We start from the raw sequence: 14,860 nt of genomic DNA, 5'->3' as shown, positions 1-14,860 counted from the left end.
TGATTGCAGACGCCGGTCTGGGGCCCTGTACCCCATCCTCTCGTCCCTGACCGAAACCACGCCCAGTTACTCCCCACCACGGCCACTGCCTGGTGCTTACTGCTTAGCATTAAATGACGTAACAGGAGGAAGGCACTCTCCAAGGAGTCACCTTCTTCACAGAGAAGAAAAAGCCCCAAATGAGAACCCTCTCACCTGCACCCACCAAGCCCACAATCACTAGATCCTGGGCCCTCCTCCCTGGAGCACTGAGGCCGTCCCGGGTCCATCACCCCACCTGCCACCCCAGGACCGTGAGAGCATGGGAGGATCCTGGGGCAGTGTCCCCAGGTCCACGAAGGTAAGGCTATCACAGAGCAGATGCGTGGGACACTCAGAGTCAGCCAGAGACAGCTGTACATGACAGAGTCGGCCTGGACTGTCCTCTATCAGGTCACAAATGTGCACGGAAAGAACGTAGATGGAAAATGTATTTCAGCCAGAATTTTCTTTAAAAAATTTTTTTGATGTTTATTTATTTTTGAAGGAGACAAGAGACAGAGTGTGAGTGGGGGAGGGGCAGAGAGAGAGGGAGACGCAGAATCCGAAGCGGGCTCCAGGCTCCGAGCTGTCAGCACAGAGCCCAATGTGGGGCTCGAACCCACGAGCTGCGACATCACTACCTGAGCCGAAGCCGGGCACTCAACCGAGGAGCCCTCCCCACCCCGGGCGCCCCTCAGCCAGAATTTCCATTATGGACTTACTAAAAATCAGAGTGACACCTACCTTTAGTGTCACTAAAGGGGCCGTGAAGTGGGCGCTCTGCCTGCATCCCTCTGTGGGATCATGTGATGCACATGGGACCCCTCAGTTTCCCTTTCTGGCTGCCCCCTACCCCGGGAGGCTGGGACACTCAGGATGGGTCTGGAGCACAGAGTTGTTGCCAGGAATCCGGGATCCTGATTTCAAAGACAGCAGGGAACAGAGTGGCCAACTTGCTGAGCTCGATCCCTTTCATGCACATTAGTAGAGGGAGGAAGGCTTTCTTCCTCTCTGAAGCTTCAAGCAAGAGAACTCACCGTCCTAGTGACTGGAGCAGTAGGAAGGTCATTCTCTCACAGGACACAAGTCCCAAGACGGGGGTGGCTTTGTGATCTTGGGTTGGATGCCAAGTAGCGCATCTTTAGCGTCTGATCTGCCTGGCGTTTCCTCCTGGTCCCCAGATGTCTGCCAGCATTACGGGTGAAAAGGCAGTCTGGACCGGGAAAGGGCGCGTACAGTGTGGGTCTCTGATACAGGGTGCAGATCCAGAATATACGAGGAGCCCCGTCAAGTCAACGAGAAAAGACAGTCCAGTTTTAACGAGGGGAAAGGTCTGGAGGAGGCACGTTACAAACAGAGAACTCTCACGGCCAGTAAGCTTGTGAGAAAGTGCTCGGTGTCATTGGCCACCGTGGATATGACAATAAAAATCACAAGGACGTGCCGTCGCACACTAGAAGGGCAGGGGAAAAAAAGCCGGACGTATGATGTGAAAATACTCCCCCGGACCGCAGCCTGACGCTTCCTTCTCCCAACTGCGCATTTGAGGTGATTCTTCTGTGGAAGGCACAAGCTGAGGTTCTTTTTTTCTCGCCTGTGGCTGTTCAACAACAACCCGCTCCCGTTGTTGAAAAGACCATCTTTTCACCACTGGCTTGCTTTTGACCTTTTGTCAAAAAATCACTTGAGCGCCTTTTCTTTGTCTGTCTTTCCTTCCAGCGCCAACACACAGCCTCAGCCACTTCGGCTTCACGGCAAGTCACGAAATCGGGCTCTGTGAGCCCTTGAACTTTGTTCCTTCACAACACTGTTTTGGCTTCTCCAGTTCTGTCTGTATGTATGGATTTTAAAGTCAGCTTGTCTGTATCTACAAAAATAATCCTGCTGGGAATGTGATCGGGATCGTGCAGAATCCATACAATGATTTAGGGCAAACGGACATCTTCATGAGGCTAAGTCTTTGATCTATGAACGTGGGTGTATCTCTCCATTTATTTGGATATTCTTGGATGTCTTTCATCAGTATCTTGTTTTCAGCACATATTTTGTAAGATTCACAACTAAGTATTTCATGGCTTCTGGCGTATTTGGTAAGTGGTTCTGCTTAAAACTGTCATTTCCAGCTGTTCATTGCTAACGTGTAGAAGTACAAGTTTTGTGTTTCCCTTGTGCGAAACCCTATTAATGCAAGGTTTTTTTTCTTTAGTTTTCTTCAGAATTTCTGCATAGATAATTATCTTGTTTTTTTTTTAATTTAAATGTTTTTATTTATTTTTGAGAGAGAGAGAGAGAGAGAGAGAGAGCATGAGCAGGGAGGGGCAGAGAGAGAGGGAGACACAGAACCAGAAGCGGGCTCCAGGCTCGGAGCTGTCAGCACAGAGCCCGACACGGGGCTCGAACTCATGAACCGCGAGATCATGACCTGAGCCCAAGTCGGGCACTTCACCGACGGAGCCCCCCAGGCACCCCCAATCACGTTCAGCTCAAAATTCTCTTCTGTGACCACGGTCACGTAGAACTGTGATGGTTTGTTTCCAAATGTTGGTAGATTTCCTTGTCGACTTCCTGTCGTTTGCCTTTTGTTTGTTCCATCCCAGTGAGAAAAAGGTGCTGCGGAGGACCTCGGCTCCTTTACACTTGCTACGGTCTAGCTTATGGCCCAGAACATGATCTGTCACCGCAGATGTTCTGCTTGGAAGGCAGTGTGTTCTGCTGTGAGGAGGTGGACGTGTGCGCCAGTCGGATCAGGACGCTGCTCCTCGGATTTCTGTGTCCTGGCTCCTTTCCGGTCTGTTCTGTTAATTACTGAGAGAGAGGTGTTAGAGCCTCCATGGACAGTTGGTGGGATTTTCGATTTCTCCCTTCGGCTCCAGCGCGCGTTCTTTGAAGACTTCTTGTAAGGGGCGTATGCATTTAGAGGAGTGACCACCATGCCTGGGGGGCTCGGTCAGTTGAGCATCTGAGCTCAGGTCACGATCTCGTGGTTCATGAGTTCAAGCCCCGCGTCGGGCTCTGTGCGGACAGCTCGGAGCCTGGAGCCCGCTTCGGATTCTGTGTCTCCTTCTCTCTGCCCCTCCCCTGCTCATGCTGTGTCTCTCTCTTTCTCCCAAAAACATTAAAAAAAGAAGGAGAAGAAAAGTGGCGCCCAGGGCTCACAAAGAGTGAGAGTTTGGGAGGTGATGGGACTAGGTGGTGCCTACAAAGCTAATACTATTTATTTATTTATTTATAAAGCCTTTTTTCTTCTTCTTCTTCTTTTTCTTCTTCTTCTTCTTCTTCTTCTTCTTCTTCTTCTTCTTCTTCTTCTTTTAAAGCAGGCTCATGCCCAGCGTGGAGCCCAACATGGGACCCAAACCCATGACCCTGAGATCAAGACCTGAGCTGAGATCAAGAGTCAGACGCTTAACTGATTGAGCCATCCAGGTACCCCTAAAGCTTAGTTGTTTTTTTTTTTTCTCTAGTAATCTCTACACCTAATATGGGGCTTGAAGCCATGACCCTGAGATCAAGAGTTGCATGCTCCTTGGACTGAACCAGCCAGGTGTCCAAATACAGCTTTCAAAACTCATAGAACCGGGGCGCCTGGGTGGCACAGTCGGTTAAGCGTCCGACTTCAGCCAGGTCACGATCTCGCAGTCCGGGAGTTCGAGCCCCGCGTCAGGCTCTGGGCTGATGGCTCGGAGCCTGGAGCCTGTTTCCGATTCTGTGTGTCTCTCTCTCTCTGCCCCTCCCCCGTTCATGCTCTGTCTCTCTCTGTCCCAAAAATAAATAAACGTTGAAAAAAAAAATAAAAAAAAAAAAACTCATAGAACCATACATCCACAAAGAGTAGCCATAGGGGTGCCTGGGCGACCCAGGTGGTTAAGCATTGACTTTTAACCTCCACTCAGGTCTTGATCTCAGGGTCATAAGTTCAGGCCTCACGTTGGGCTCTGCACTAGGTGTGAAGCCTCCTTTAAAAAAAAATTAGGGGCGCCTGGGTGGCGCAGTCGGTTAAGCGTCCGACTTCAGCCAGGTCACGATCTCGCGGTCCGTGAGTTCGAGCCCCGCGTCAGGCTCTGGGCTGATGGCTCGGAGCCTGGAGCCTGTTTCCGATGCTGTGTCTCCCTCTCTCTCTGCCCCTCCCCCATTCATGATCTGTCTCTCTCTGTCCCAAAAATAAATAAACGTTGAAAAAAAAATTTTTAAAAAAAATTAGCCATAAATAACAAACTTCACAAAAAATCTGTGACCCCAGGTTTGCAGACCAACTTTGGTGAGGCTCAATAAAATGTACGGGGCTGGGCAGCGCAGCCTGAGAGGAGGAGGTCCTAATTCTGTCCAGAGCCTCTGGCCAGTGAAGCTGTGATGTGCCACCTCTAAGGCTGGATGGGTCCTGAGAGGCCACTCCATCCTCCCGGGACTGAGGAGTAGGTCTATGACCCTCTAGGATAGGACAGAAGCTGGAGCCGTCACCCTGGTGGTGACACTTGAGCAGGTCTCGGAGCCAGTTTTGTAATCATTCGCCACAGAGTTTTATGGGACGCTTAAGACACTCACGATAATGTTTATTCGGCTCGCAAGAGTTGTTCAAAAGTTTAAGAATCTCTTCCTAATTAATAGAACGAGCAGACAGAATATCAGAAAAGCTATGGAAGAATCTGAACAACCACCAACCAAGCAGACATATTTGACATTATGGAACAGTCTATCCAACGGCAGAGAAATACGTATTCTCTTCAAGTACACATGGAACTTCACCAAGATAGACCACATTCTGCATCGAAAAAAGAAGCTTAAGACATTTTTTAAAGAATGAGAATCATAAAAAGTATGTTCTCTGACCACAAAGGAATTAAACTAGAAATCAACAGAAAGATAACAAGGAAATCCCCCAAAATTTTGGAATTAACACAATTCTAAGTAATCCATGGGTCAAATGAGAAATTATAAAATATTTGGAACTAAGGAAAGTGAAGATACGTCATATCAAAGTTTATAGGATAGAGCCAAAACTATGCTCAGAGGAAAATTCATAGCATTAGCTGCTTAATTTGAAAAGGACAGACTCAAATTAATGTAAAATACCAGTTAGCAATCCAAAGAAGAAAAACCACATGATCATATTGACTGATGCAGAAAAGACATTTGACAAAATTTAACCTGCATTCACGATAAAAGTGCTTAGTGATCTGGAAATGGAAGGAACTCCCTCAACCCAACAAAGGCACCTTCAAACCGTATCGCCAGCATGACACTTTGTGGTGCAAGGCTGAGTGCCTTCCAGCTAAACTCAGAAGCAAGAATGTCCACTCCCACCTTTTTAAAAAGGTTTACTCATTTATTTTGATGCGGGGAGAGGGGCAGAGAGAGAGGGAGAGAATCCTAGGCAGGCTCTGTGCTGTCAGCACAGAACCCCACACGGGGCTCGATCTCATGATGATGAGATCATGACCTGAGCTGAAATCAAGGTTCTGACACTTAACTGAGCCAACCGGGCGCCCAACTCTCACCTTTTGTTCAATATTGTGCTGCCACTCTAGCTAGTGCAGTCAGGCAATAAAAATGTAAATAAAAGACATCCAGATTGGAAAGGATGTCCCTGTGTACCGATGACACAACTGTCTAAGCAAACCCCCAGGGAATCTACAAAAGCCTTGGAACTAGGGGCGCCTGGGTGGCGCAGTCGGTTAAGCGTCCGACTTCAGCCAGGTCACGATCTCGCGGTCCGGGAGTTCGAGCCCCGCGTCAGGCTCTGGGCTGATGGCTCGGAGCCTGGAGCCTGTTTCCGATTCTGTGTCTCCTTCTCTCTCTGCCCCTCCCCCGTTCATGCTCTGTCTCTCTCTGTCCCAAAAATGAATAAACGTTGAAAAAAAAAAATTAAAAAAAAAAAAAAAGCCTTGGAACTAATAAGTCAGTTTAACCAGATAGCAGGATGCAAAGTCAACACGCAAGGATCAATTATATCTTGGTATACCGGCAGTAAACAATTGGAAGCCAAAATTAAAAAGTAAAAACACGTGGAGGGCCTCGGTGGCTCCAGTTAAGTGTCCCACTCTTGATTTTGGCTCAGGTCAAGAACTCGAGGTTCGTGAGATGAGACCCGAAGCGTGCTCTGCACTGGCGGTGCGAGCCTGCTCAGGATTCTCTCTCTTTCTCTCTCACGATAAACATTTTAAAAATTAAAAAAAGTAAAAACACGTTACCGTTTACAACAGCTATAAAAATACACGAAATATGTTTTAATCTAAAAACATGTACAGGATCCATATGCTGAAAACTACAAAATATTGGTAAAATAAATAAAAGAAAACCTAAATAAATTAGGAGATATGTCTTGTGCACAAATGAAAGGACAGTCTTTCCAGTAAGGGGAACTGAGACAATCGGATGTTCACATGCACCCCCCCAGCCCCTTGATCTAATGCTAACACTACATAAAAACTAACTCAGAATGAATCATAGATGTAAATGTAAAATGTAAGGCTATAAAAATCTTGGAAATATGGGGAACATATTTGTGACCAGGGATTTGGCAAAGAATTTTTTTCAAGTTTTTATTTATTCATTTAAGTAATTTCTACACCTAACATGGGGCTCAAACTCACAACCCCAAGATCAAGAATCACATGCTCTTCTCACTGAACCAGCGAGACACCCCTTGCAAAGAGTTTGTAGACATGACACCAAAAGCTTGGTCTACAAATTAAAGCAAAGATAAGCCGGACTTCATTAAAATTTGAAATTTCCACTCATAGAATGTAAGAAAATATCAGCAAATCCTATTTTCAGCAAGCGGTTTCTATACAACATATATAAAGAACTCTCAGGGCTCAGCAATGACATCACAAGAAAGAAAACTCCAGGTAAACAACCCTTATAAATATGTGTATACAAAACTCTTCCACAAAATATGAGCAAACCAAATCTAACAGCATTTTTTAAAGGATTATGCACTATGACCAAGCGGGGATTTGCTCCAGGAATGCAAGGGTGATTCAACAGACAAAACTCAATGTAATATATCACATTAATGGAACGGAGGGTGGAAATCCATTTAGTAATCTCAACCGATGTAGAAAAAGCATTTGATGAAATCCAATACCCTTTTATGATAAAACGACTCCATAAACTACGAATAGAAAGAAACCTCCCGAAATGATAAAGGACATCTTTGAAAAACCCACAACGAACATCGGACTCAATAGTGAGAGATGGAAAGCGTTTCCCCTAGGATCAAGAATAAGACAAGGACACCCACTTCTGCTGCTTCTCGTATCATGTTCTGGAAGTTCTACTGGAACGATTAGGCGAGAAAAAGAAAGAAAAGGTATCCAAGATTGGAAAGGAAAAAGTAAACGATTTCTCTGTGCCGATGACATGATCTAATGTATAGAAAATCTAACAAAACCCTCACCCTCACCCTCACCCTCAGCCTCAGCCTGTTACGACTAATAAATAAACCCAGCAAAGTTGTGGGATATGATATCGACATATAAAAACCAGTTATATTTCTATACACTAGCAACAAACAATCCAAAAATGAAATGAAGAAAATAATTCACTTGCAACAGCATCGAAAAGAAGAAAATACTTAGAAATTTAACCACGAAGGTGAAAGATGTGTCCACCAAAAGCTACAAAACATTGCCGGTGGGGGGGGGGGGGTTGGAGATTAAAGACAAGAATGAGTAAATCCAATGCGCGTGGCTTGGTAGACTCCATGTCGTTAAGATGGCTTTTCTCTCCAAACCAACATACAGATTTGGTATGCTCCCTATCAAAACCCCAAGGGCCCCCCTTTTACAGAAATGGAAAAGTCACTCCTAAATTCATATGCAATTGTATGTAAGGAACCACAAATAACCAAGACAATCTTGAGAAAGAAAAGCAAAGTTGTAGGACTCAACTGCTCCTGATTTCAAAACTTACTACAAAGCTACAGGAATCAAACCAGTACGGTTTTGATTTCTTATAGATCAATGGAATAGGGTTGAGAATTGAGATGTAGACCCCCACATTTATAATCAATTTGTTTCCAACAAGAGTGTAAGATTGTTCACTGGGGGAAGAAGAGTTTCTTCCACATGGTGTTGGGACAACTGGCCGCCCACATGCAAAACAGTGGAGTTGAACCCCTACCTCACACCACACACACAAAATAACTCAAAATGGATCAAAGATTTAAATATATGATCTAAAACTATAGAACTGTTAGAAGCAAATATAGGGGCAAATCTTCATGACTTTGAATTTGGCAATGGTTTCTTAATCCTAACACCAAAAGCACAAAGAAAACAAGTAAACAATTGGATTTCATAAACTTAACATCTTTTTTTTTAAATGTTTTATTTATTTTTAAGACAGAGACAGAACATGAGTGGAAATGAGGCAGAGAGACAGGGAGACACAGAATCCGAAGCAGGCTCCAGGCTCTGAGCTGTCAGCACAGAGCCTGACATGGGGCTCGAACTCATGAACTGTGAGATCATGACCTGAGCCAAAGTCGGATGCCTAACCGACTGAGCCACCCAGGCGCACCTAAACTTAACATCTTTTGTGCATCAAAGGACACTGTCAAGAGAGTGAAAAGGAAACTCAGAATGGGAGAAAATATCCACAAATCACATAGCTGATGAGCCTAGTATCCAGAATATATAAAGAACTCTTAGAACTCAGTAGCAAAATGACAGCCCAATTTTAAAATCAGCAAAGGACTTAACGGACATTTCTCCAAGGAAGGTACATAAATGGCCAAGAAGCACATGAAATGATGCTCAACATTATTAGTAATTGAGGAGATGTGACCCAAAACCACAGTTTGATGCCCTCCTAAAGTTGATCTAAGTGTGATGCAGTTCCGATCAACCCCCTGGCAGTATCTTCTTGTAGAACCTGACAAGTTGCCCTGAAGTTTAAATGGAAATACAAACGGTCACAATAGCTCAGACGTCCTTGAAGCAAAACAGGGACAGCATTTGATGTATTAGACAGTAAGACTTAAACGGTTACTGTGATTCAGACGGTGAATAATTAAGGCATCGCACCTGAGACGCCGCAGGAGTGATATTCGGCCGCTGGCACATGGCAGAGAGCCCAGAAGTAGACCTGAGTGTATGCAGACGGGCGACTTACAAATAAAACGCATCGAAGGGCAGTGGAGAAAGGATGGTCTTTGTACTAATAACTGACGCTGGGCAACTGGACAGCCATCTAGACAAAAGTGAAATTACTACCTCACGTCACACACAACATAAATTCCAGGTCTCGTTTGGGACTTGAAATAACGAAGCTTCGGGAGGTGATATATGGGAGGTGTCTTATCTTGCACAGGAGACGAAAATGTAACAAAATAAGTTCCACCTCATTAATATTAGGACTGTTGCCTCCCTGTGTTCACCCACCCTAAACCATTCACGACCCTTTTGTAGTCCCCACCAGATCCCTGCTTTGAAAGACCCGTTTTAAAGCAACTGAGCCCTTATCCTGAATCCCCATAACCACTTCACTTTCATACCTCCTTTAAAATCATTACTAAGACTGTCAGCTAATGTCCCTCCTTGCCAGGCGCTCGATAACTCAGCTCTGTCTGACCAGCAGGTTTCCTGGGTGATCTGTGGGGAGAGCAGACCGCAGTCCTTATCTTTTTGAGATATATACTGAAATCCTTACGGATGAACGATGCGGTTTCTGAGAATGATACAAATTCGGCTCCAAAATTCATTTGAGAACAACAGAGAAAGTAGGGGTAGGTAAGATTGGTCATAAACGATCGACGCTGAGCAATGGTGCATAAGAGTTCATTATACTATTCTGTCTACTTTTGTGTGGTGTTAATTCTCTGTAATAATAAAAGCAAGTTGTTTTTCCCCCAGTCCTTAAGAGGGTATGTTCATTAAGACTAAAATAAGGTTACGTGATATCGCTGTGAGCGCCAGGCTGATAGCCTGAAAGTATGAAGCCAGCACCTGAATCAGGTTCCACGGTGCAGTTGTGTGGCCGAGGGAAGGCAGGGAAGAGTAGAGGAGTGTAGGTTTGAGAGAGGATTCCCTTCAGTGCTTTCCTACAACGCCCCTAATGAGAACCAACGGTAGATACAATTAACTTGAAATTGACATTTAAATCTTGGTTGAAACAAAACCCCCCAAAAAGGAGTGGAGCTTGCTTTCTGCTCTTTGCTTATTCAGGGCATGAAACGGCGTCACACTGAGCTACGTTTCCAGCTTGGAACGCACTGCCTCCTACACTCACCCCGGGAAAATGAAGCTTCCTCTTCCTGCGAATCCTGGACCCTGAACTTGGCCATTATGAGGATCTCTGCACAGAGTGATGTCCGATCCGGGGCTTTGAATGGCTGTTCATGTAAGCGACATCTCTGTGAGTTTGTAACAAGGACTCAGCTGAGAGTGAAATGCTGGGCACCCGGGGTGGGGGTGGGGTGCTCCCTGAAACCTGTGGGTTGGGAGTGGTACTTTGCAGGGCACCTGGCTGGTGCAACACTTGCTCTTGGGGTTGTGAGCTTGAGCCCCCACGTTGGGGATGGAGATGACTTAAAAATTTTAAAAATCCTGGGGTGCCTGGGTGGCTCAGTCGGTTGAGCGTCCGACTTTGGCTCAGGTCATGATCTCACGGTTCGTGGGTTCGAGCCCCGCGTCGGGCTCTGTGCTGCCGGCTCGGAGCCTGGATCCTGCTTCGGATTCTGTGTCTCCTTGTCTCTCTGCCCCTCCCAACTTGTGCTCTGTCTCTCTATGTCTCTCAAAAAATAAATCAATGTAAAATAAAAATTAGAACTTTTTAAAATCTTTTATAAAGGTGGCATTTTGCAGTCGTGGCCTGTACCCCATGTTGTTTGTTTCAAAGTAGAGCACAGAATGGGAAGCGAAGCTTGAGGCAGCGCCACGTTTCTTAGGCGTCCTCCTTCCTGATTCCCGGCGCGGTGGCATAGGCAGGGGTGTCTCGGCGGCGAGTCTCCCCCCACTCGGGACAAACCGCCGCACAGCAGGTGTGGGAGGGCACAGGGAGGGGCCGTCCCTGGAGAAACCCTGGGCAGCAGAGAAGGCGGTAGAAACAAATATCCTGTGACAGGAGGCCTCTCCCTGGCCGCACCCTCCGTCTGTCCCTCTGAGCCAGTGACTGCTTGTGACTGCATGAAGCTGTGACCAGAGGCGCTCAGGGCCGAGGCTGTGACCCCAGAGGTGCAGCGGGAGGGAAGCCTCTGGGGTGACGGAGTGCAGGTGTTGTGTCCCGACTGTGGTGGTGGTTACACGAGCCAAGACTTGTGCCAAAATTCATTTTTTTACTGCACGTTAATTTTGCTGTAGATTTTGTAAACTTCAATTTTAGTGTCCTTTTGATAAACGGGAATATTTTTCTTAGGAAGCTATTCCCCGGGGGCTTGAGTGTTTGAGGTGCTGAGAAGTCTGACTGACACCAGTGTCGGGAGTGGGCGTGTTCCTGTGGACGTGACCGACCTGTGAACGGTGTGAAAGCACAGGGCGTTTTAATCTGCCGACTTCGTGCAGGAATAAGCCACAGCAGCTGCTTAAAAACACGTGTAAAGAAAGCAGCTATCACTACACGCCTGTTACAATGGCCCAAAACCCAAACGCCGCACCAAGGATGTGCGTCTCGTTCGGGGCCGGGAGGAGCGCGGATCGGTGCGTTGGGAAAGTCTGGCAGTTTCTTACAAAAGTGACCGTCCCATCCAACAATCACGCGCTTTGTATTTATCCCAAAGAGCTGGAAATTGATGTCCACACAAAAGCCTGCACACGGTTGTTTATCACAGCTTTGTTCATAACTGCCAACCCTTGGGAGCGACCAAGGTGTCCTTTGGTCGGTGGGTGGGTTAGCTGTGGTGCGTCCACACCAGGGACTATGACAGTGGGGTCGGTGCAAAGTTCAGGGACTGGGGACTGAAGGACGAGCAGCTGGGGCACAAGGAATTAGGGGCACTGAGTTGGATGCACTCATCGTGCATCTGCGAAAACCCTCGTTTGCACACTGGGATGAGCGCTGAAGTAAATTACGTGACAGGCCATCAGAGCTAATGTTTGGACCGGGACGCTCATCAGTTGTCCCGCAGGATGTTAGGGGCAGGGGGGCTGGGCCTGGGTCTGCTCCATACTTTCTGCTCAGTTTTTCTGTGACCCTCGAACTGCTCTTTTAAAAAGTCTACTAATTATTTTTCTTAAATTTTTTAATGTTTATTTTTGAGAGAGAGAGAGAGAGAGAGAGAGAGTGTGAGCAGGGGAGGGGCCGAGAGAGAGGGAAACACAGAATCCGAAGCAGGCTCCAGGCTCTGAGCTGTCAGCACGGAGCCAGACGTGGGGCTCGAACTCATGGACCTTGAGATCATGACCTGAGCCGAAGTCGGTCGCTTAATGGACTGAGCCCCCAGGCGCCCCTCTACTATTTTTAAATGAATGTGAAGCTGGGCCGGCTCCCTTGGTGGCGCACCACTCTTGATCTCAGGGTTGTGAGTTCGAGCCCCACCTTGGTGTGGAGATTACTTAAAAATAAAATCTTAAGAAAAAAAAAAAAGAATGTAAAGTCTAACACAAGAACTACTAGTTTACAATAAGTCCGTTTACTGGACTCCTAATTTCTGTTCACGGATGTCAGCAGTCCTGGTTCTAGAAGCCGAACCTGACCTAAACCCGAAACGAGGGAGCGGGAGTCACCCAGCTGCCGTCTTTCTTCTGTCCCCTTTCCGCACCTCCACCTCCTGTCCGTCCTCGGAAAGTTCAAATGCAGGGCGCCCCGGGGGGCTCGACCCCAGCTCGGCCGCAGGAAAGTTCAAATGCAGGGCGCCCCGGGGGGCTCGACCCCAGCTCGGCCTGCAGCCGGCCTGGGCCTCTCCAGCGGAGTCCGCGCTTCGGGTGGACGCCCCCTGGTCCCGGCCTCCGCCCTCGTGCCGCCCCCCACCCCGCGCCCCTCTGCGCCTCGGTAGCGCGTCGGGGCGAGGCTCTGAGGCTTTGCTCCTGCCGTTCCTCGTGCAGGCCCGCCCCCCCACCCCCCCACATCCCCAGCCGGCCGAGGGGCGCCGACGCGGCGCTGAGGGCGGGCGGGCCAGCCGGGGCGACAGCTGGGGGGGCGGCCCTGACCTTCCCGCGCGATCGATGGGGGCGCGGCCGGGCTGCGCGGAGCCGGGGCGGTGCCGAGCGCCCCCGGCCCGCCCCGCACGGACACTATAAAGGGGCGGCCGGGGCCCGGGCGGCGGCGGCAGCGCTCAGCACCCCCTGCGCGCCCACCACGGCCATGCGGCCCCTGCTGCTGCTGCTGCTGCTGCTGCCGCCGCCGCTGCTGCTGCCGGGCTCCGCCGCGCGCCCCGCGCCCCCCAGGTGAGCCCGCGCCCGCGCCCGCCCCTCGGCCCCGCCCCGCCCCCGCCCGGCCCTGACCTGGCCCGTGGCCCCGCCGTCCCTCCCCAGGGCCCCGCGCCACTCGGATGGGACGTTCACCAGCGAGCTCAGCCGCCTGCGGGAGAGCGCGCGTCTGCAGCGACTGCTGCAGGGCCTGGTGGGGAAGCGCAGGTGAGGGGCCGGGGCCGCGGGGAGGGGGGGCCGCGGGGTGGGGGGGCGCCGGTGAGGGGCCGGGGCCGAGGGAGGGGCGCGGGGGGCGGCGCCCCCCAGCTCCAGGACTAATTCCGACTTGGCGTGGGGGGCAGCGAGCTGGACACAGAGAACGGCACGAGCTGGACCAAGTCGTCTGAGGGCCGCTTCTGCCTGCAGTGGCCCCACTCGCCCGCCCTGCAGGCCTGGTGAGCGCCACCAGCCCCCCCCCCCCCCCCCCCCCGTCCTGGCCCCAGCCACCACCACCAGCCCGTCCCCCCCCCCCCATCCACCCACAAGCTTCTGCCCCAGCCCCTCCCCCTGGTCCCCTGCGGCACCCTAGATCCACGGCAGGAACTGGACAGGCAGGGGCGGGGAGGGGGGGGGTCTGGGAAGGAAAAAGAGCTGGTGACCAGAGGAGGCACAGTTTGGCCAGATGGGTGGCAGCGTCCAGCCCCTAACCTGGCTGTCTCCACAGGATGCCCCTGAGGGACCCCCTGGATGAGGCCTGGTCTCCCCAGCTGCCTCCTGGACGCGGGTCTGGGGCCGCATTTTCACAGCCGGCCGTGCCTCCTGCTGAGATGTCACGGATGAGGCCCTGAGGAAGAAGGAGCCTCCCCCCGTCTGTCTGCAAGGGGAGCACCGTGGAGCCCAGGCCAAGGAGGGGTGGAGCGGGAGGAGGAGGGGTTGCACCTGTCACCAATAAAGGAGGAATTCAGACACCGGCCCCATGAGCTCACTCAGTGCGCCACCTCTGTGCCATCAAGGCAGCCCTGCAGGGCGGAAGGACCCTGTCCACAGGTTCTGGGGCTGCAGCCACACCCAGCTGCCCTTTAAACCTGGGAAGCCAGCAGGGCGCCTCACCTTCCTTATCTCTCCTGTCCCGTTGACCGAGCTCCCCAGAGACGGTCTGCACCCCTGTCATCTACTCCGCAAACACTCAGGGGCCCTGGGTGGGTGGGGGGCACAGGATGTCTTCCAGCCCCGGCCCCAGGGCCCTGCGGTCAGTGTGCCGGGCAGGTGGTGGAGGCAGTCTGAGGGGGCACGGAGAGTGACAGGACTGTCACCTAGGGGCTCAGGAGTCCGCTCCAGAGAGACAGAGAGAGACCCAAGCGTATGTCTTGGCTCCTGGTCCGAGCTCTGTGGCCTCAGACAAGTGGCTTGACCACTCTGAGCCTGTGGAATGGGGACGGTGATGACTCCCCAAGTGGTGCTGGGGTCGCTGGAAGCCATGGAGGCCCTCCCAGCGCAGGCAGAGGCGCCAGGAGCCCCCAGTGCAGCAGCAGCAGCAGCAGAGCAAAGGCCTAGAG

General features: G+C 50.4%; 1 protein-coding gene across 1 annotated transcript; it reads left to right on the top strand.

The window, feature by feature from the left end:
• The first annotated feature begins 11,619 nt into the window (after positions 1-11,619).
• Positions 11,620-14,152, top strand: SCT (secretin). Its single transcript, XM_030333868.1, has 5 exons — positions 11,620-11,657; positions 13,002-13,343; positions 13,431-13,532; positions 13,667-13,759; positions 14,029-14,152. The coding sequence occupies exons 1-5, from the start codon at positions 11,620-11,622 to the stop codon at positions 14,150-14,152; spliced, it is 699 nt and encodes a 232-aa protein (XP_030189728.1).
• The last annotated feature ends 708 nt before the right edge of the window (positions 14,153-14,860 follow it).

Source organism: Lynx canadensis, chromosome D1, assembly GCF_007474595.2.
Source record: "Lynx canadensis isolate LIC74 chromosome D1, mLynCan4.pri.v2, whole genome shotgun sequence".
Taxonomy (NCBI): domain Eukaryota; kingdom Metazoa; phylum Chordata; class Mammalia; order Carnivora; family Felidae; genus Lynx; species Lynx canadensis.
The sequence above is the reverse complement of the archived record's forward strand: the minus strand, read 5'-3'. Positions and strand labels throughout refer to the sequence as shown.

Excerpts from the sequence above, each read along its gene's own strand:
- SCT (XM_030333868.1), top strand. The coding sequence starts at position 11,620 with ATGTGCGTCTCGTTCGGGGCCGGGAGGAGCGCGGATCG. Across the intron at positions 13,533-13,666 it reads GGCCTGGTGGGGAAGCGCAG|CGAGCTGGACACAGAGAACG; the intron begins GTGAGGGGCCGG and ends CGTGGGGGGCAG. Across the intron at positions 13,760-14,028 it reads TCGCCCGCCCTGCAGGCCTG|GATGCCCCTGAGGGACCCCC; the intron begins GTGAGCGCCACC and ends CTGTCTCCACAG.